Source organism: Oncorhynchus mykiss, chromosome 6 (assembly GCF_013265735.2).
Source record: "Oncorhynchus mykiss isolate Arlee chromosome 6, USDA_OmykA_1.1, whole genome shotgun sequence".
Taxonomy (NCBI): Eukaryota; Metazoa; Chordata; class Actinopteri; order Salmoniformes; family Salmonidae; genus Oncorhynchus; species Oncorhynchus mykiss.
The window spans coordinates 45,485,978-45,507,190 of NC_048570.1; the positions used below are offsets into that span (position 1 = coordinate 45,485,978).

The following is a 21,213-nucleotide window of genomic DNA, read 5'->3' on the forward strand; positions in this document are numbered from 1 at the left end:
GATGGGCAAATGAACACAGACACTGGACAGAGGAACTCTGCCTAGAAGGCCAGCATTACGGAGTCGCCTCTTCACTGTTGACGTTGCGACTGGTATCTTAAAACACACCTTTTTAGCTTTGTTTTTCCTTAGGGTTTTTTTTTAGTCGTTGAGTTTTTATTATTATATTGTTTTTTATTATGCTTATGTTTGTAAATATTTCCGGGTTTTATTTATTTATTTTCCCTGTGAAGCACATTGTGTTGCATTCCATGTCTGGAATGTGCTGTTTAAATAATGCCTAATTTGATAATGTGGTTTAAGTTAGAAACATAAAGAATGGGAGAGTTTTCAGTCCAGAGCACTGACACACATCACAGTCGAGTCTAGTAGCACTGACTTTGAGTTCAGGTCATGTCCAGTCTGTGATTGAGTTGACTGGTTGATGCATTAGGCCCAGTCTCTCCCTCTCGCTCCTTGTCCCTCCCATCAATCAGGTAATACCAAAGCGGTTCATTCTCCCAGCCAGTGATAAAGGAAGGGAGGAGGGTTTAACGTATGTGGTGATGAGACTGTTCCAGGCTGGGCTGATGGCATTACAGACAGAGAGAGAGACAGACAGCTCTACCAGGTCTGTGCCAAGCCAGTAGAAAACATGCATAGATGCAACAACGCACACACGCACACTGCTCTGCTGAGCTGACTGACAGCTAATAGAGATAGTCGGCACGCTGATATTAATGTAAACGCACACACTAACACTGGGATTAAAAAAAAAAGGATACACACACACATGCATAGACATACAGACGTGTTAACATGCACACAAATACTCACAAACATGTATGTTTACACACACAATTCACATGCACACACAGTAACACACCCACATGCGGTAAGTAGTGAAACCCACACAGTGTGACTGACTGACTGACAGTTCATTCGAACAGACAGGCCCAGACATAGCAGGGCTGGTGATGAGAGGCAATTAGGCACATTCTTCAGGATGATAATAGCTCAGTAAAACCCTGCTGACGACCTATAAACATTTTCATAACTACTGTATCTATCTGTCCGAATGAGAGACCGGGAGATGAACAGATGATCATGCAAATGGTACAGGGCCTCCGGGCTTCAGGTCGGTCAGGGTGTAATACAGGAACACAGGGCGTTGACTCCATGAGTCAACACACACAAGCATGCACACACACAGAACAAGACACACACACACACACACAGCCACTTACTCTGACAGGTGGAGATGTCACAGTATCTCCAGTAGATTCCTTCTTCGTGGTCAGCGATGTAACACCACGGCTGGACGTCACCATCAGGGTTCCTGGAAGGAGGGATGACGAGAGAGACGGGAGACGGAGGGGAAATAAGGGGGAGAAAACAGAAATAAAAAGAGGTTATCGACCAAAAAACTGGACACTGAATATTGCGGGAGAGATGATTTTGAGATTGTGTCTGTCTGTGGTGCAAATTATCATCTCCCTACTGCAACACCCACACTAGGCGCTAGCTAGTCGCTTTGCTCTGTTTGTTATGTTAGCCTGTCCTCAGTGGCCTGACCATGCATGTCCAGCAGACCCCGGCCTAGACAGTGGGCTCTCAGACAGGCAGACAGTGGCCTAAAGGAACGTTGGGGTCTTTGTTCTGGTTGAGACAGAGAACTGTCCTGGGGTGAGAATGGAGCAGGGTCTTTTGTCTGAAGGGGCCACGGTCATTTGAACCGCCACTCTGCACTTTTAACCCTTCAAACCTGACAGCCTGGCCCCTTTTGGCCCCAGGTGGCACTTTGGCTGTTTTGGTTTCACTGACGGGAAGGGAGGGAGAACATACACACATCCAGACAGGGCCTTTGAGCAACTGTTAGTTTCTGTGAACTGTCTATACTGTCTGTGTGCTTTGTTCAATTAATTTTACTACTTCACTTACCCTTTATAATGGGTTTAATGGAGAGTTTGAAAAGGGTTTATAAGAAGGTTATAAACTGTTAATTACATAATAAATAGCTACATAGACACCATTTGGAGCACATATCCCAGTGTGTGGAATAGGCTTGGGTGGTATCCAGATTGTTATACCTTCGTACCGACCTTGCGCCATAACGGAATATTTGGTAATACCGGCACTGAACACAAGGGGTGCTATTTTCAAACCCCACTGATCCTCTGTAATCTGAAGGTTAGCAAAGCTAACAAGTACATCTCAAATCCCATAGAGATTGCTAACTAAAGGCTAACTAAATGCTAACGAGCACATTGCCAACATTTTATGCAGTGTCTGTACAGGACAGATGTCCCAGCTTATAAAGTTATATAAGTGACTCCAAAATGCTACTCACAGTTTGCTGCACACACAAAACAAATATTACACAGCAAGGCTCTTGATCCAGGGGGGGATTCTCTACTGTTACCAAGCGAAGCTAGATTTTGGAAGAAGCTAACAATTTAGCTAGATAGCTAATTAGCGACTAAATTAGCAAACCAAATGCACAACCGCACGGCATTTAGCACATTTTAGAAATGTTACTTTATAGATAGATATAAGATACCTTGCAAATGCTACCTTGCAAATGCTGCACAACAGTGAGTGACTCACAAGACTCCAGTCTCTCACTGTTGTGTGCTGGTAAACAAACACCAAGTGCCTGGGGACTACCGGTAAGTTGTATAATTAAAAATTATGTGACAGGTGAAATGAAGAACGCAATCTTCGTTATCTCTTAGCGTATTGCACAAGTTGACTGCAGGTATTTAACTTAAGTAGCTACAAATATTCAAATGTATAAAATGAACGTCAACGAAATTGTTTCAACGATATTGATGGTAATGAAAAACCATCCCGTGGCTATTTCCAGATGCCCAGGTATACAGTATATACTGTACGGTATACCACCAAAGCCTAGTATGGAGCCTTTTTTTCAATAAGGTGCACAGGGCAACAAAAAAAAAAACATCCTAGGTCAATTGAGGAAGGATCTTCTTTAGGAGCATTACTGTTGTCCTTTCCTCAGCTCTGACTGTAATTGCCTGGGACCTATTCTCTTCTTTTCTATTCTCTTTTGACGTTCTTCATTGTAAAAAAGCCAGGGGCCTCAGCTATCCCATTTCAGCCCTATTGTGGGGGGAATTCTGAAGGGCGTTTCCATTCCTTTTCTTCTCCTATCAAAAACACTTTCCAGGGTCTCTTCCTCTCCTTTCACAGGGCAGAAAAAAGGTTTTTGAGCAAGATGCCGTTTTAGGAACAGGGATATTGTTCTTGTTCGTAAGGGGAAGCTTTTACCTAGGGATGGGGATGATGTCGAGTTATGTACTGTGGACATTTGGATCTTTTTTTCCCTCCGTTAGGAGAAAATAATCCCTCTCTTCCTCCAAACCGTGAACTCGTCTCCCAAATGGCAGCCTATTCCCTATATAGTGCGCTACTTTTGACCTGGTTCAAAAGTAGTTCACCATGTAGGTAATAAGGTGCCATTTAGCACTCTACCTGGCTATGCAGCCATATATTCTTTCTCATATCTCATACCCTAAATATTGTTTTCATCTCCATTATTTCCATGTAAATCTAGTGTAAAGTGCAGCCTGCCACACACAGGAAACACAGTACTTGTTTTCCACTCGGATTGGGACACTCTCGTCCAGGGTTGTGAAACTCATTCCATGGAGGGCCTAGTGTCTGCAGGTGTTTAGTTTCCCCTTTCAATTAAGCCAAAGACAATCAAGTGTGGGGAGTTCCTTACTAACTAGTGACCTGAATTCATCAATCAAGTACAAGGGAGGAGCGAAAACCCGCAGACACTCGACCCTGCGTGGAACGAGTGTGACACCTGTGCTCTAGCCTGACCTTCTCCATTATCTCTATGGTAATACACCCAGTCTCTGGAGCTGTTAGGGCTGACACATGTTTGTCTGGGGGGAGGGGATACTATCCTGACGTTAAAGATAGGGGAGGCTAGGTTCAAATCTCTAGGGAACAAACACACGCTACACGCAAATGTACAAAAGCACATGCACGCAAATAGAAACACGCACACATAAGCGCGCACACACACACTACTCTACACCAATGCACTCACACAAACACAAATTGGACTTGTCAAACTGCTCTATTTGATATGAGGTTATCCATCACCTATAGTCAATAATCTAATTAACCTAATCACAGCCTCAGGAGGGCATCATCCTGAACACACACACACACACACACACACACACACACACACACACACACACACACACACACACACACACACACACACACACACACACACACACACACACACACACACACACAACCGGTAGCTTTGATCAACAAACGATCCGTTTTCTGTCCCTGTCCTGAGCCCCCTGTGATGGAGGGAGGGAGGGAGGGGGTGGAGGTGAGGAGAGGGGTGAATGACTGGGTAAACCCACATGAAAGAGGAGAGGCATTATCCCCAACCTCGAGGTGAACATGGAGGATGGAGAGGACAGGTGGAGAATGGGCTGTGGTAGGGAGAGAGAATCCATCATTTGAACCTGTTAGTACAGAGAAAGACCGCTGCCTAAGTGGAGATGCCCTGGCTCTGATATAGTAGCTCTAGGGGCGTATGGATTTGGTGTGGGTGTGTGTGTGTGTGTTTTGTATGTGTGTGTGTGTAGTGTGGTGTAGTGTGGGGGGGGCTGGCAGGAGGGGGGTGGGGGGTGTACTGTGTTTGTGTCTGTGTTTAACTCCTCTGTTTTAGCTAGCTGCTAGGCGGTGTTTTAACTGGGCAGTGTGTCTTACATCTGAGAACAGAGAAAAACAGCTGTTCCCCGCTGGCCGCTGTTCAAAAGACTTTTCTTTAATAACCATTTTCCAAGTAACCCTCATCATAAAATGTATGATAAACTTTAAAATATCTGGCACAGCGTAGCCATAAAAAGCTCTGAATCGTCAACATCAGAGAGGAGAAAAACCTGCAGTGCTGAGCAGCACAGAGCTGGGCTGGAAATAACATGCTTTTCTGTGTGAGGTGGTCGGTCTGTTCACCCAGGACTCATGCTATTAGCAAGCCACTAGCCTGCGGTTCAGAGCTGGGTTCAAACACTATTTGAAATAATTTCCAATACTGTGCTTGTTTGAGCTTGCCTGTTGCAATGGAACCAATAGAAGGGTCCCACAGCTGCAAACCCCACACATCTGGGACTCAAACTGCAAATGCTGAAAGTATTTGAAATTGTATTAGTGTAGTATTTGGCCGCGCACTGAAGCCACAGAGAAAATATGATAGCTGAAAACCCCTTTGGAAAATGACTGTGTAAAACTGCTGAAGAGGGTTTGAGAGGCTTGTTAGGTTTAGGTTGAGGTCAGGAGAGGATCAGAGGCTGACTGTCACAGAGAGAAACACAGAGAGAGAGAGAGAGAGAGAGAGAGAGAGAGAGAGAGACAGAGAGAGAGAGAGAGAGAGAGAGAGACAGAGAGACAGAGAGACAGAGAGAGAGAGAGAGAGAGAGAGAGTTCTAAACAGTGACAGGGGTTGGCTTTCGTTTTAGTGATAGCTTCACTGTCAAATCCGTGTATTAGTTTGTGGCCAGCGACTTTTATACAGAGAGTGCCACAAATTGTCTGTGCCATTTCAATTTGAAAATGACAACGGCGTTATAAGTCCTGGCTGTGACAGACTATACACATCCCCAATCTGATGTAATTCCACAAAATGTTATGTAGTGAAATTGCAAGCTTGTGAAATGTAACAAGTTTTGTCCACCATAGGAAATTAGCATAATATAACAATGAAATATGTTAAATTAATTATATATTTTAATATATGATGATAGTAAACATAGCACACTCAAACATTTTTACAGCAATTACTTCTATTTCTTCCTACTTTAGCAATGGCGAGAGTTTAAAAATGCTGCTAAGCACAATTTCTCCTGGCGCTCAAGACTAGAGCCCTATGTGGTCATAAAAAAATCCCAGTGGCACTTATTGTAAGAGTAGAGGTGTAAACTCCGGTGTCATGGCTAAATTTCCAACCTGGCCCCATTCCATCATGGCCACCTAATCATCCTCCTCTTTCCTAATGGGCATATATCACTCCTCACCTCTCCACCTGATTGCTGATGTGTGGTGAGCATCCTGTCACAAAACTGGTTGCCGTGCATCATCCAGGTGGGTGCCGCACGTTTCTGGGGGATAAGGTGAGCTTCCCCCTACTATGCAAAGCACTTTGAATACCTCAGTTGGTAGAAAAGCGCTATATAAATATAATCAATGATTTATTATTATTATTAGAGCGTCCAAAGGGTCTGTGCAGCAGGCTGAATGTTTGACGTCCCTTCTTATAATAATAACAACCGTCTTCTGGTAGATGGAAAGGCTTTCCCAAAAACCTTCTCAATTACCTACAAAGTTACTTATGCCTACCTGGTATACTGATATCATGATAATTTGCATCAATCCAGTGGCAATTTGTTTACCGAACTCTGCAATTGCATGTGCCTAGTTGAATTAAAGGGTATCTACAGCATACAATGACATTCTAAACGACTCTGTGCTTCCAACTTTGTGGCAACAGTTTGGGGAAGGCCCTTTCCTGTTTCAGCATGACAATGCCCCCATGCACAAAGCGAGGTCCATACAAAAATGGTTTGTCGAGATCGGTGTGTAAGAACTTGACTGGGAACTTGACACCCTGACCTCAACACCATCAAACACCTTTGGGATGAATTGGAACGCGAACTGTGAGCCAGGCCTAATTACCCAACCTCACTAATGCTTGTGGCTGAATGGAAGCAAGTCCCCGTAGCAATGTTCCAACATCTAGTAGAAAGCATTCCCAGAAGAGTGGAGGCTGTTATAGCAGCAAAGGGGGGACCGACTACATATACTTTTGTTCACGTACTGTATGTTGAACACTGTGCTAGCCTTCACACTGCATTCGGAAAGTATTTATACCCTTTGTTTTTTTTTAAAACATTTTGTTACGTTACAGCCTTATTCTAAAATGTATAAAATTGTTTTTTCCCCTTCATTAATCTACACACAATACCCCATAATGACAAAGCAAAAAAAAATGTTTTTAATGTTTGCTAAATTATAAAAAATTAAAATGGAAATTTCACCTTTACTCAGTACTTTGTTGCAGCACCTTTGGCAGCGATGACAGCCTCAAGTCTTCTTGGGTATGACACTACAAGTGTCGCTGCACAGCTATTTTTAGGTCTCTCCAGAGATGTTTGATCGGGTTCAAGTCCGGACTCTGGCTGGCCACTCAATGACATTCAGAGACTTGTCCCGAAGCCACTCCTGTGTTGTCTTGGCTGTGTGCTTAGGGTCATTGTCCTGTTGGAAGGTGAATCTTCGCCCCAGTCTGATGTCCTGAGTGCTCTGGAGAAGGTTTTCATCAAGGTTCTCTCTGTCCTTTGCTCCGTTCATCTTTGCCTCCGGCTTGACTAGTCTCCCTGTCGCTGAAAAACATCCCCACAGCATGATGCTGCTGCCACCACCATGCTTCACCGTAGGGATGGTGCCAGATTTCCTCTAGACGTGACACTTGGCATTCAAGCCAAAGAGTTTAATCTTTGTTTCACCAGACCACAGAATCTTGTTTCTCATGGTCTGAGAGTCCTTTAAGTGCCTTTTGGCAAACTCCAAGCGGCTGTCATGTGCCTTTTACTGAGGAGTGGCTTATGTCTGGCCACTCTACCATAAAGGCCTGATTGGTGGAGTGCTGCAGAGAAGGTTGTCCTTCTGGAAGGTTCTCCCATCTCCACAGAGGAACTCTAGAGCTCTAGAACTCCATCGGGTTCTTGGCCAAGGCCCTTCTCCCATGATTGCTCAGTTTTGCTGGACTCTAGGAAGAGCTGGTGGTTCCAAACTTCTTCCATTTAAGAAATGATGGATGCCAATGTGTTCTTGGGGACATTCAATGCTGCAGAAATGTTTTGGTATCCTTCCCCAGATCTGTGATCCTGTCTCGGATTCCATCAACTTCACGGCTTGGTTTTTGCTCTGACATGCACTGTCAACTGTGGGACCTTATATAGGCAGGTGTATACCTTTCCAAATCATGTTCAATCAATTGAATTTACCACAGATGGACTCCAATCAAGTTGTAGAAACATCTCAAGGATGATCATGGAAACAGGATGCACCTGGGCTCATTTTCGAGTTCCATAGCAAATGGTCCGAATACTTATGTAAAGGTAAGGTATTTTTGTATTTATTTTTTTAAACATTTGCAAAAATGTCTAAAAACCTGTTTTCTCTTTGTAATTATAGGCTGTTGTGTGTGGACTGATGAAAAATTTTGAATAAGGGTGTAGCATAACAAAATGTGGAAAAAGTCTAAGGTTTGAATACTTTCCCGAATGCACAGACAATCACTGACCAAAAATATAAATGCTGCAACATGTACAGTGTTGGTCCCATGTTTCATGAGCTGAAATAAAAGATCCTGCAAATGTTCCATACCCGCAAAAAGCTTATTTTGCTCATATTTTGTGCAGAAATGTGTTTATATCCCTGTTAGTGAGCATTTCTCCTTTCCTAAGATAATCCATCCACCTGACAGGTGTGTATCAATAATCTGATTCAATAACCTGACAGGTGTGTATCATATCGGTAATCTGATTAAACAGCATGATCATTACATAGGTGCCCCTTGTGCTGGAGACATTAAAAGGCCACTCTAAAATGTGCAGTTTTGTCACACAACACAATGCCACAGATGTCTCAAGTTTTGAGGGAGCGTGCAATTAGCATGCTAACTGCTGGAATTTCCAACAGAGCTGTTGCCAGAGAATGTAATGTTCCATTTCTCTACCATAAGCCGATTTCTTTTTAGAGAATTTGGCAGCACGTCTAACCGGCCTCACACCCGTAGAACATGTGTAACCACACGAGTCCAGGACCTCCACATGCGGCTTCTTCACCTGCGGGATCTTCTGAGACCAGCCACCCAAACAGCTGATAAAACTGTGGGTTTGCACAACGGAATCATTTTTTCTTTTTAATTGTTTAATTTTTGAAACACCAGCATTTACAAAATAATTGCACTTGTAAGTTATTTGGTAGTAATATAAAACAACACATCAAATACAACAATACAGCAAAACAAAGAGAGAGACAAACAAAAAAGAAAAAAAGAAAAAGACAAGAAAAAATATATATTTTGATACAGTTGTTACAGGTCAACTAGCACAGATACAGTCCTTAATATCCAAGATGTTGTGTATACACATACCAGGCCTCTTACATCACCAATATATAAATATACATCACTCTGGCACTGCAGGGAAATGTAGTCGTTTAACATGAGAAAAGAAGGGAGCCCACATTGCATAGAATTTGTCTATAGACCCATTGAGTGAGTGTTGAATTTTTTCCAACGTTATGCAATTCAAAACGGATTTAATCCAAAGAGCATGAGAAGGGGTTGCAGAGGATTTCCATCTAAGTAAAATTAATCGTCTCGCTACCAAAGTGACGAAGGCAATTACATCCTTATTCATTTTGGTCAATTGTAATAATGCAATAAAAGGGTCTGGCTCGATCTGTGTGCCGCTTAATTCTGAGAGTGTGTTAAAGATGTCTTTCCAGAAACCAACAAGAGATGGGCAACACCAAAACATGTGTACATGATTAGCCGGAGACTGGTTACATCGTACACAATTAGGGTTCATATCCTTGTAAATCTGGGATAATCTTGCTTTGGTCCAGTGGGCCCTATGAATGAGTTTGCATTAAATGGGACCGTGTCGAGCGCAAATAGAAGAGGTATGTACCTTTTTGAGTGCCCCTTCCCATAGTTCATCAGATATTTCCTCACCCAGTTCCTCCTCCCATGAGAATTTAATATTGTTTAATGAGGTGGTTTGTAGTGAGCAAATCTGACTATAGATTATTGACAAGGTGCCTTTCAGAGTAGGAAGTGGGATAAGAAATGTGTCAAACTGTGTTTCACCAGGAAGGGTGGGGAATCGGGGCCCTATTCTGTGGACATAACTCCGGACTTGTAAGAACCTAAAGAAATGATGTCTGGGGAGACCAAATTTAGCTGATAATTGTTCAAACGTACTAAATGTACTGTTAATATAGAGTTCTCTAAATATTTTAATACTGAGACTAGACCATGTTGAGAAAGCACCATCAACCATAGATGTGGGAAAAGCTGGGTTTGAGGCTACCGGAGCAAAAGAAGAGGTTGTCTGAAACCCAAAGTGGCGCCTAAATTTGATTCCAGATCTTCAATGTTGTTTTGACACATATTTTTGGTGAAGGAGGAGTAAGCGAGGGAAGACAATGATGCCGGTATAGATGAGGCGGCCTCCATCACTAGTCAAATTGGGGGTGGGAATATCTCTCTGCTCTGTAACCAGTACTGAATGATCCTAAGGTTAGCGGCCCAATAATAGAATCTGAAATCCGGTAGAGCTAGACCGCCGTCTGGTTTGGGCCTCTGCAAAAGCTGTATTCGTATCGTGGGGGAATTTTTGTCCCATATCTTGGGATTCAGGAATATGACTGAAAAGGCCTCAGGCCTTGAAATATAAACAATTCCACTGATTGAAAGTATAAGGGGATATCGGTGAACAAATGCTGCGGTCAAGGCAACGATTTCAGCACCATGGACAGCGATCGGTAATGTGAGTGGCTGTCTGGCTGACACATTCAAAAACAAATTGGGGGGAGGCATACTCCAGCCTGCCTTGCAAGGGGGTCCAGAGAAACTACGTTACGCCAGTGGCAGCAGCACAACACCAGATTAGGCCATGTCTCTCTTCAACAAGAGGTCTTCTGACAACTTGGGGCAACCTGGCTTAATAAAGGTTAAAGCTGTGTGTAGGCTATGTACAAAACCCCCCTTTAATTTGGTTTAATTTACATTTAATTTATTAATGAAGTGACGTATGTCTTCACCTGAAAACTGAGGGCACTTTGCTGTAACAGTATGCTCTTACATTCCCGGTGTCAGTCAGTGTCAGTATTTGAAATGCGTTGTGCGAGGTCGAATCTAACTGTGTCTCTCTCCGGAGAGACACGAGTTCTCTTGACATTTAATGCAGCTTTTCTCTCCTTTTCTGTAATTAATATGACATTTCCCTCTGCCCCATATAACCCCATCTCTCCCTAGGCTGTTTTACTGACGGCTATAAAGATGAAATGTGAGGGCTATTAGAGACCCTCTTTGCACACTGCCATGGAGCCACAGACCCCTTTCAACTAAATCAGTATGGGGAAAAGCCAACAATGGGATGGGAGCACGGTTTACGATTCCCCCATCGCTCCTCGTAAGTCCACCCCCATTCCACCTGCTTCTCTTGTCCAAATCCCACATACACCCTCACATTCTCAGACCCCCCCCCCTCCCACACTTTGGCTCAGTGCCCACCCCATGACTCTGCTGCCGCTTGTGCAAGTAAGACCGTTTGAACAGACAAAGTTCTTTGTCTGTTTTAACTGTAATGTATTGCAACATAAGCACGACACAACAGGCAGTCAAGCGGTTATTTTTTAGGAGGGGAGTTCACTTGCATGCAGCTATTTAGGAAAGCAGCAGCATATCGAACTAGACAAGACAGACAGGCAGGCAGTCAAAAGCGATTTAATGTGCAAACATTGGCTATTGGGAGGCAGAGACATATAGTCTACATCATCATATCATTGGTTGAGTGTTCAGAAGACGGTGAGAAGAAATGTGATTTTGTGCGTAAAACAAAAAAATGTGCAGAACGTGATTCAGATCCTTAGCTTTGAGAAAGAGGGTTCTGGATGGGCCATGGGCGAAAACTCCATATTCACAGCCACCACCTTAAAGGAAAGAAATGTAATGACTCCTTAAAACATCACCTGTGCTTTGGCCTCAGCCCCAACTTGCTCTGGTTTGTATTAAAACTCCCTTGGCCCTGACAGACCGTCGCCCCATCCTCTCCCTCCTTCTCTCTCCCTCCGTCTCTCTCCCTCCTCCTCTCTCCCTCCTCCTCTCTCCCTATGTTTCTCTCCCTCCGTCTCTCTCCCTCCGTCTCTCTCCCTCCGTCTCAATCTTACCAGCTACAGTGCAGCTCCAGATCCAGCGAAGGCCCTATCCAGCCATATTCCCAACACAGTAAAAACCTGTGCCAGGGAAGGATGTAAAGAGAGGGAGAAATAAACTAAGACAAAGACCGTGAGTGAGTGAGAGAAAACATGTGGAAGACGAAGGGATAAAGAGAGGGAGAACGAGAAAGGGAGAGAGGGGAGATAACATGGAGAAGGAGACAGAGAGTTGCAAGGTAGAGAGAGTACTGGAGATTTGAATTTGAATTGAAAGATGCCCATGATGTAAATCAGGTATTTTGCATTCCAAATTCTTCAGTCCAAGTCAATTTCCGATCTGGCTAGACATTTACATATCCAATCAACCAACCCTTCCATCAAACCAAATGGATTGAACAGAAAGTCTTCTCCATGTGGTAGGGACTTCAGAAATTCCACACACACAGGCACACGCACGCACTTAACACACACACACGCACGGACACACACACGAGCGCGCACGCGCAAATGCACACAGAACAAGAGCAAGAGAGAGAGACCACCCTACTGGACTCCCCAACCAAGGAAGGCCTACAGCAGCACCTAGATCTTCTGCACAGATTCTGTCTGACCTGGGCCCTGACAGTAATTCTCAGTGAGACAAAAATAATGGCGTTCCAAAAAAGGTCCAGTTGCCAGAACCACAAATACAAATTCCATCAAGATATCGTTACCCTAGAGCACACAAAAAAAACTATACCTACCTTGGCCTAAAAATCAGCACCACTTCCACAAAGCTGGGAACGATCTGAGGGACAAGGCAAGAAGGGCCATAAAAAAAAGGAACATAAAATTAGACATCCCAATTAGGATCTGACAAAAAATACTTGAATCAGTTATAGAACCCATTGCCCTTTATGGGTTGTGAGGTCGGGGGTCCGCTCACTAACCAATAATTCACAAATTGGGACAAACACCAAATTGAGACTGCATGCAGAATTCTGCAACAGCATCCTTCGTGTACAAAGTAAAACACCAAATAATGCATGTAGAGCAGAATTAGGCTGATACCCATTAATGATCAAAATCCAGACAAGAGACGTTAAATTCTACAATTACCTAAAGTGGAGCAATTCCCAAACCTTCCATAACAAAGCCATCACCTACAGAGAGATTAACTTAGATAAGAGTCCCCTAAGCAAGCTGGTCCTGTTCACAAACACAACCAGACCCCACAGAGCCCCAGGACCAGCTTGCTTAGGGGACTCTTCGAGCCGGTCGGTCACATTTGGTTTGATCTAATTGTGTTGCTGTCCTGGGGCTCTGTGGTGTCTGGTTGTGTTTGTGAACAGAGCCCCAAGATAGCAACACAATTAGATCAAACCTATTGTGACTGACAGGCTCAATTTTGTCTTATGTAGTAACATTTGAAATGGTGTTTTTTACATTGGATAAAAGTAGAGACTCAGAGCTAGACAATGGTATATTATACACTACAGTTGAGGAACAATGGAAAAGTAATTCTGCTTTGAAACTTGATTAACCTGTATACTCACTCTTCCGGCGCCGACAGATGGCCGCCTCGCTTCGCGTTTCTAGGAAACCATGCAGTATTTTTTTTTTTTTACGTGTTATTTCTTACATTGGTACCCCAGGTTATCTTAGGTTTCATTACATAGAGTCGGGAGGAACTACTGCTTATAAGAGCAACGTCAAATCACCATCCTTACGACCAGGAATATGACTTTTCCAAAGTGGATCCTGTGTTTTGCCTTCCACCCAGGACAATGGATCGGATGCCAGCCGGCGACCCAAAACAAAGCCGCCGAAAAAGGGACAAACGAAGCGGTCTTCTGGTCAGGCTCCGGAGACGGGCACATCACGTACCACTCCCTAGCATACTACTCGCCAATGTCCAGTCTCTTGACAACAAGGTTGATGAAATCCGAGCAAGGGTAGCATTCCAGAGAGACATCAGAGACTGTAACGTTCTTTGCTTCACGGAAACATGGCTCACTCGAGAGACGCTAACGGAGTCGGTGCAGCCAGCTTGTTTCTTCACGCATCACGCCGACAGAAACAAGCATCTTTCTGGTAAGAAGAGGGGTGGGGGAGTATGCCTTATGATTAACGAGACGTGGTGTGATCATAACAACATACAGGAACTCAAGTCCTTCTGTTCCCTGACTTAGAATTCCTCACAATCAAATGTCGACCGCATTATCTACCAAGGGAATTCTCTTCGATTATAATCACAGCCGTATATATTCCCCCCCAAGCAGACACATCGATGGCCCTGAACAAACTTTATTTGACTCTATGTAAACTGGAAACCACATATCCTGAGGCTGCATTCATTGTAGCTGTGGATTTTAACAAGGCTAATCTGAAAACAAGACTCCCTAAATTCTATCAGCATATCGATTGTGCTACCAGGGCTGGTAAAACCCTGGATAATTTTTATTCTAACTTCCGTGACGCATATAAGGCCCTCCCCCACCCTCCTTTCTGAAAAGCTGACCACGACTCCATTTTGTTGCTTCCAGCCTACAGACAGAGACTAAAACAAGAAGCTCCCGCGCTCAGGTCTGTTCAACGCTGGTCGGACCAATCTGATTTCACCGCTTCAAGACTGCTTCGATCACGTGGATTGGGATATGTTCCGCATTGCGTCCAACAACAACGCTGATTCGGTGATCGAGATCTTAGAAAGTGCATTGGGGATGTTATACCCACAGCAACGATTAACACATTCCCAGACCAGAAACCGTGGATTGATGGCAGCATTCGCGCGAAACTGAAAGCGCGAACCACTGCTTTTAACCAGGGCTGGGTGACCGGAAATATGACCGAATACAAACAGTGTAGCTATTCCCTCCGCAAGGCAATCAAACAAGCTAAGTGTCAGTATATAGACAAAGTAGAGTCACAATTCAACGGCTCAGACACAAGAGGTATGTGGCAGGGTCTACAGTCAATCACGGATTACAAAAAGAAAACCAGCCCCGTCGCGGACCAGGATGTCTTGCTCCCAGACAGACTAAATAACTTTTTTGCTCGCTTTGAGGACAATACAGTGCCACTGACATGGCCCGCTACCAAAACCTGCGAGCTCTCCTTCACTGCCGCCGACGTGAGTAAAACATTTAAATGTGTTATGGACATATTCAATCAATCCTTATCCCAGTCTGCTGTTCCAACATGCTTCAAGAGGGCCACCATTGTTCCTGTTCCCAAGAAAGCTAAGGTAACTGAAATAAACGACTACCGCCCAGTAGCACTCACTTCCGTCATAATGAAGTGCTTTGAGAGACTAGTCAAGGACCATATCCCCTCCACCCTACCTGACACCCTAGACCCACTCCAATTTGCTTACCACCTCAATAGGTCCACAGACGATGCAATCGCAACCACACTGCCCTAATCCATCTGGACAAGAGGAATACCTATGTGAGAAAGCTGTTCATCAACTACAGCTAGGCATTTAACACCATAGTACCCTCCAAACTCGTCATTAAGCTCGAGACCCTGGGTCTCGACCCCGCCCTATGCAACTGGGTACTGGACTTCCTGACGGGCCGCCCCCAGGTGGTGAGGGAAGGTAACAACATCTCCACCCCGCTGATCCTCAACACTGGGGCCCCACAAGGATGCGTTCTGAGCCCTCTCCTGTACTCCTTGTTCACCCACGACTGCGTGGCCATGCACGCCTCCAACTCAATCATCAAGTTTGCGGATGACACTACAGTGGTAGGCTTGATCACCAACAACGACGAGACGGCCTACAGGGAGGAGGTGAGGGCCCTCGGAGTGTGGTGTCAGGAAATTAACTTCACACTCAACGTCAACAAAACAAAGGAGATGATTGTGGACTTCAGGAAACAGCAGAGGGAGCACCCCCCTATCCACATCGACAGGACAGTAGTGGAGAGGGTAGTAAGTTTCATGTTCCTCGGCGTACACATCACGGACAAACTGAATTGGTCCACCCACACAGACAGCGTTGTGAAGAAGGCGCAGCAGCGCCTCTTCAACCTCAGGAGGCTGAAGAAATTCTGCTTATCACCAAAAGCACTCACAAACTTCTACAGATGCACAATCAAGAGCATCCTGTCGGGCTGTATCACCGCCTGGTACGGCAACTGCTCCGCCCACAACCATAAGGCTCTCCAGAGGGTAGTGAGGTCGGCACAACGCATCACTGGGGGCAAACTACCTGCCTCTCCAGGACACCTACACCACCCGATGTCACAGGAAGGTCATAAAGATCATCAAGGACAACAACCACCCGAGCCACTGCCTGTTCACCCCGCTATCATCCAGAAGGCGAGGTCAGTACAGGTGCATCAAAGCAAGGACCGAGAGCCTGAAAAACTGCTTCTATCTCAAGGCCATCAGACTGTTAAACAGCCACCACTAACATTGAGTGGCTGCTGCCAACATACTGACTCAACTCCAGCCACTTTAATACTGGAAATTGATGGAAATTGATGGAAAAAATGTATCACTAGCCACTTTAAACAATGCGACTTAATATAATGTTTACATACCCTACATTACTCATCTCATATGTATATGTATATACTGTACTCTATATCATCTACTGAATATATTCATATTCTTTATCCCTTTACACTTGTGTGTATAAGGTAGTAGTTGTGGAATTGTTAGGTTAGATTACTCATTGGTTATTACTGCATTGTTGGAACTAGAAGCACAAGCATTTCGCTACACTCGCATTAACATCTGCTAACCATGTGTATGTGACAAATAAAATTTGATTTGATTCGAGAAAATGGCTTTAGAATGTTTTGGTACACCTACTGGTTGAGCTCTTTGTCTACACCCATTCAGCATCGTTCACACTCTCTTAAGTTTTAGCCCCACCCATCTCTTTAAGGATTCGCATGTGAGGCAGAGGAGTAGGGTTGATCTGAGCGTTCTGTCCTAACAACAGCAGTCAAGCACCCAAGCTAACTGGCTAACGTTGGCTAGCTTGCTAGCTACTTCCAGACACAAATGAGAGAACAGCTCACTCTGACCATTTCACTCACCCTAGCAGAGCTGGTTAGGCTGTTTTTATGTTATCCAGAGTGTTGGTGACTGTAACTGTGCTGCTGGCAACAATTTAATTACGTGTTTTCCCCCCAACGTTTACTGACATATTCAACGGGTGTTGAACATTCATAAATTCGTCAGTTATTCTGCGCTCTGGCATACTCAGACAAGAGTGCTCTGAAATCAGAGTAGATAGCAGAGTGAATTTACCAGCTACTTCTATCAACAGTTCTCGCAGTGACATCATGAACATTCTACTGAAATGGTTACTTGCATAGTGGAGTCTTTTGTTAAGACATGTAGCTAGTTAGCTAACTAGCTAAACAATGAACCATAATCCCAACTCATGATGTCACTACCCTGCATGAATCTGCAGGTAGCTAACCAACCAGGTTCAATGTTAGCTAGATAACATTAGGCTATAACTAGCCAAGCAACTGGCTCTGAGATACAAATAATATTACTACACAGATCATACACGTAATGTCGGCTAGCAAGCCAGCCAGCTAACAATAGCTAGCTAACGGTACACTAACTTGAAATGAAAACAACTTTTTGACAGAATTTGAAATGTGTAATATCTAAAAATGTAGCTAGCTAGACTATCCTACCCATATACATGGATGGACGCTTCTCCCTCTCCATCACGGATTCCATGGTTGCCCTTAATTCCACTGATTTTAAAACTCGGCCCTCCAGAAAGTGGAGAGCAACACTTATGCAGTTCTACTATGTGATATATATATATATTTTTAAAGTCCATTAGAAAGGATTACCTACACATACTGACCAGCTCAAAAAGACAGAAGCATGCTACATGGCAGACCAATCCGAACTCATCTTTCGGCATGTCCAGCCCATTCATTATCTCAGCCAATCATGGCTAGCAGGAAGGTTGCTGCCTTTTTCTGTGGTTAAACCAACTAGGCTTGTAAATGTAACAATTTTATATTAACAGACGTTTGTTATTAAGGCACATGAAAGTTCACATGTTCCAGAAGGCATTTCTGCTAAAAAGAAACACATTTTGAGTTTAAAAAAGTTCATATTTAAATGGCTCTCCTGTGAAGTAGTGCCGAGCGACATACGCCTAGTTTCCTAAAACGAGTCACAAATGAGAAAACAAAAAGATAATTATTTGACACATTGGAAAGAATACCCCAAAGAACAGACCTAAACAGAGAGTACACAGTGGCAGAATACCTGACCACTGTGACTGAAAATAAGGAAAGCTATGTACAGACTCAGTGAGCATTGCTAAGCCAGGTCTGCCTTTGTGCACACTGCTCACAACATGATGTGAAAACTGAGCTGCACTTCTTAACCCCCTGCCAAATGTATGACCATATTAAAGACACATACACAGACCCACAAGGAATTTGAAAACAAATCACATTTTGATCAAATCCCATATCTATTGGATGAATTACCACAGTGTGCCACCACAGCAGCAAGATTTGTGACCTACGCCCACAAGAAAAGGGCAACCAGTGAAGAATAAACACCATTGTAAATACAACCCATATTTATGTATATTTATTTTCCCTTTTGTACTTTAACTATTTGCACATTGTTATAACACTGTACATAGCCATAATATGACATTTGAAATGTATATATTCCTTTGAAACTTTTTTGTGTGTAATGTTTACTGTTCATTTTTAAATTGTTTATTTAACTTTTTTGGCAATGTAACCTTACTATATGTTTCCCATGTCAATAAAGCCCATTGAATTGAATTGAGAGCGAGAGAGAGAATGTGTAAGGTTACTGATAATTTCCGATTGTTTATTTCACTTGCTTTGGCAATATAAACGTGTTTCTGATGGCAATACAGCCTCTTTGAACTGAAATTGAATTGAAACTGAATTGAAATTGAAATGAGAGAGACAGAGAGAGAGAGAGAGAGAGAGAGAGAGAGAGAGAGAGAGAGAGAGAGAGAGAGAGAGAGAGAGAGAGAGAGAGAGAGAGAGAGAGCGAGAGAGAGAGAGAGAGAGAGAGAGAGAGAGAGAGAGAGAGAGAGAGAGAGAGAGAGAGAGAGAGAGAGAGAGAGAGAGAGAGAGAGAGAGAGAGAGAGAGAGAGAGAGAGAGAGAGAGAGAGAGAGAGAGAGAGAGAGAGAGAGAGAGAGAGAGAGAGAGAGCGAGAGAGAGAGAGAGAGAGAGAGAGAGAGAGAGAGAGAGAGAGAGAGAGCGAGAGAGAGAGAGAGAGAGAGAGAGAGAGAGAGAGAGAGAGAGAGAGAGAGAGAGAGAGAGAGAGAGAGAGAGAGAGAGAGAGAGAGAGAGAGAGAGAGAGAGCGAGAGAGAGAGAGAGAGAGAGAGAGAGAGAGAGAGAGAGAGAGAGAGAGAGAGAGCGAGAGAGAGAGAGAGAGAGAGAGAGAGAGAGAGAGAGAGAGAGAGAGCGAGAGAGAGAGAGAGAGAGAGAGAGAGAGAGAGAGAGAGAGAGAGAGAGAGAGAGAGCGAGAGAGAGAGAGAGAGAAAAAGGGACAGAGGGAAGAGAGAGACTGAAAAACGGAAGCCTTACATTCTCTCTTGCACTCCCTAATTCACTCAGCCTTGTTCAGGGAAATGCCAGCCAGGATAAGGCAAGGCAATAACAAAAGAGGCGTGACTGTGTGACTGAGCCACTCGTAAATGCCATCGCTCATCTATTCAGTGTGAAGTAGCCAATCCAGTCCCAATACTCATGCTGATGAGGGACAGAAAGAGAGAGAAGGGGTTAGATAAGGTGCCAATTAAAGCTAACCCAGGAACAACTTTGCAGATCATGGATCTGTGTCTTTTACTTTCAACCCAACTAGATTTACGAAGTGGTGAGTTGTCAATAGCCTGAATCATGAAATGTTTATTGTGCATGGATCACACAATGGGCTAGACTCCAAAAAATTAAGATGTCCTATTTCACATTGTTTGTCAGGAGTAATATATTCTTAATGTGCTGTGGGTGAAAGACTTCCACTATCCTCTCTGGCTGTGCCTCTATGGCCCTGGTCAAAAGTAATGCACTATATAGGGAATAGGGTGCTATTTGGGACACAACCTCTATGTATCCCGCTCATAAATAGTAGGAATCCCAATCCAAGCAAAGCAAAAACAAATCAGTCCTCGGCCACTTCAAAGCATTGTTGCTTTAGGACTTTATGGCAATGACTTAACTTAGGAAATGTTTTAAATTGTTTTTTAAGTGGTGGTGGGGAAATACATTTTTTCCTATATCTATGGACTTAGCTACTTACTAGAAGTCTCTCAAGATCAATGACTTAGACTTCGGAAATATTTTTAGGGCTTTTAAGTGGGGAAATACTTCAATGCTAGCTACAGGGTTCAATGAGTCCACTAGATTGTAGGCTTTTGCAGTGGTGGAAAAAGTACCCAATTGTCATACTTGAGTAAACAATACCTTAGAGTAAAAGTGAAAGTCACCAAGTAAAATACTATTATTTGAGTAAAAGTCTAAGTATTTGGTTTTAAATATACAGTGCATTCTGAAAGTATTCAGATCCCTTGACTTTTTCCACATTTTGTTGCGTTACAGCCTTATTCCAAAATTTATTAAATAAATAAATCCACACACACAATACCCCATAACGACAAAGCAAAAACAGGTTTTTAGAAATGTTTGCAAATTTATTAAGAATAAAAACTGATATTTACTTACACATTTACGTATTCAGACCATTTACTCAGTACTTTGTTGAAGCACCTTTGGCAGCGATTAGAGTCTTGAGTCTTCTTGGGTATGATGCTACAAGCTTGGAACACCTGTATTTGAGGAGTTTCTCCCATTCTTCTCTGTAGATCCCTCAAGCTCAGTCAGGTTGGATGGGGAGCGTTGCTGCACAGCTATTTTCAGGTCTCTCCAGAAATATTCGATCGGGTTCAAATTCGGGCTCTGGCTGGGCCACACAAAGACATTGAGACTTGTCCCGAAGTGACTCCTGCGTTGTCTTGGCTGTGTGCTTAAGGTCGTTGTCCTGTTGGAAGGTGAACCTTCGCCCCAGTCTGATGTTCTGAGCGCTCTTGAGCAGGTTTTCATCAAGGTTCTGTCCTTTACTCCGTTCATCTTTGCCTCGATCCTGACTAGTCTTCCATGTCACGTTCTGACCTTAGTTCCTTTGTTTTGTCTTTTGTTTTAGTATGGTCAGGGCGTTGGGTAGGTTGTCTATGTTAGTTTTTCTATGATTTTCT

The 21,213-nt window shown here is 43.6% G+C and overlaps 1 protein-coding gene across 2 annotated transcripts in view; it reads right to left on the minus strand.

Annotated features, from left to right (window-relative positions):
- The window catches only part of kremen1 (kringle containing transmembrane protein 1), a 116,041-nt gene that overhangs the window by 48,644 nt on the left and 46,184 nt on the right, over positions 1 to 21,213 (minus strand). For both annotated transcript variants that reach the window (XM_021606620.2, XM_021606619.2), the window contains exon 3: positions 1,227 to 1,318. In XM_021606620.2, the coding sequence (XP_021462295.1) occupies positions 1,227 to 1,318 (92 nt within the window). The remainder of the gene's footprint in view (positions 1 to 1,226; positions 1,319 to 21,213) is intronic.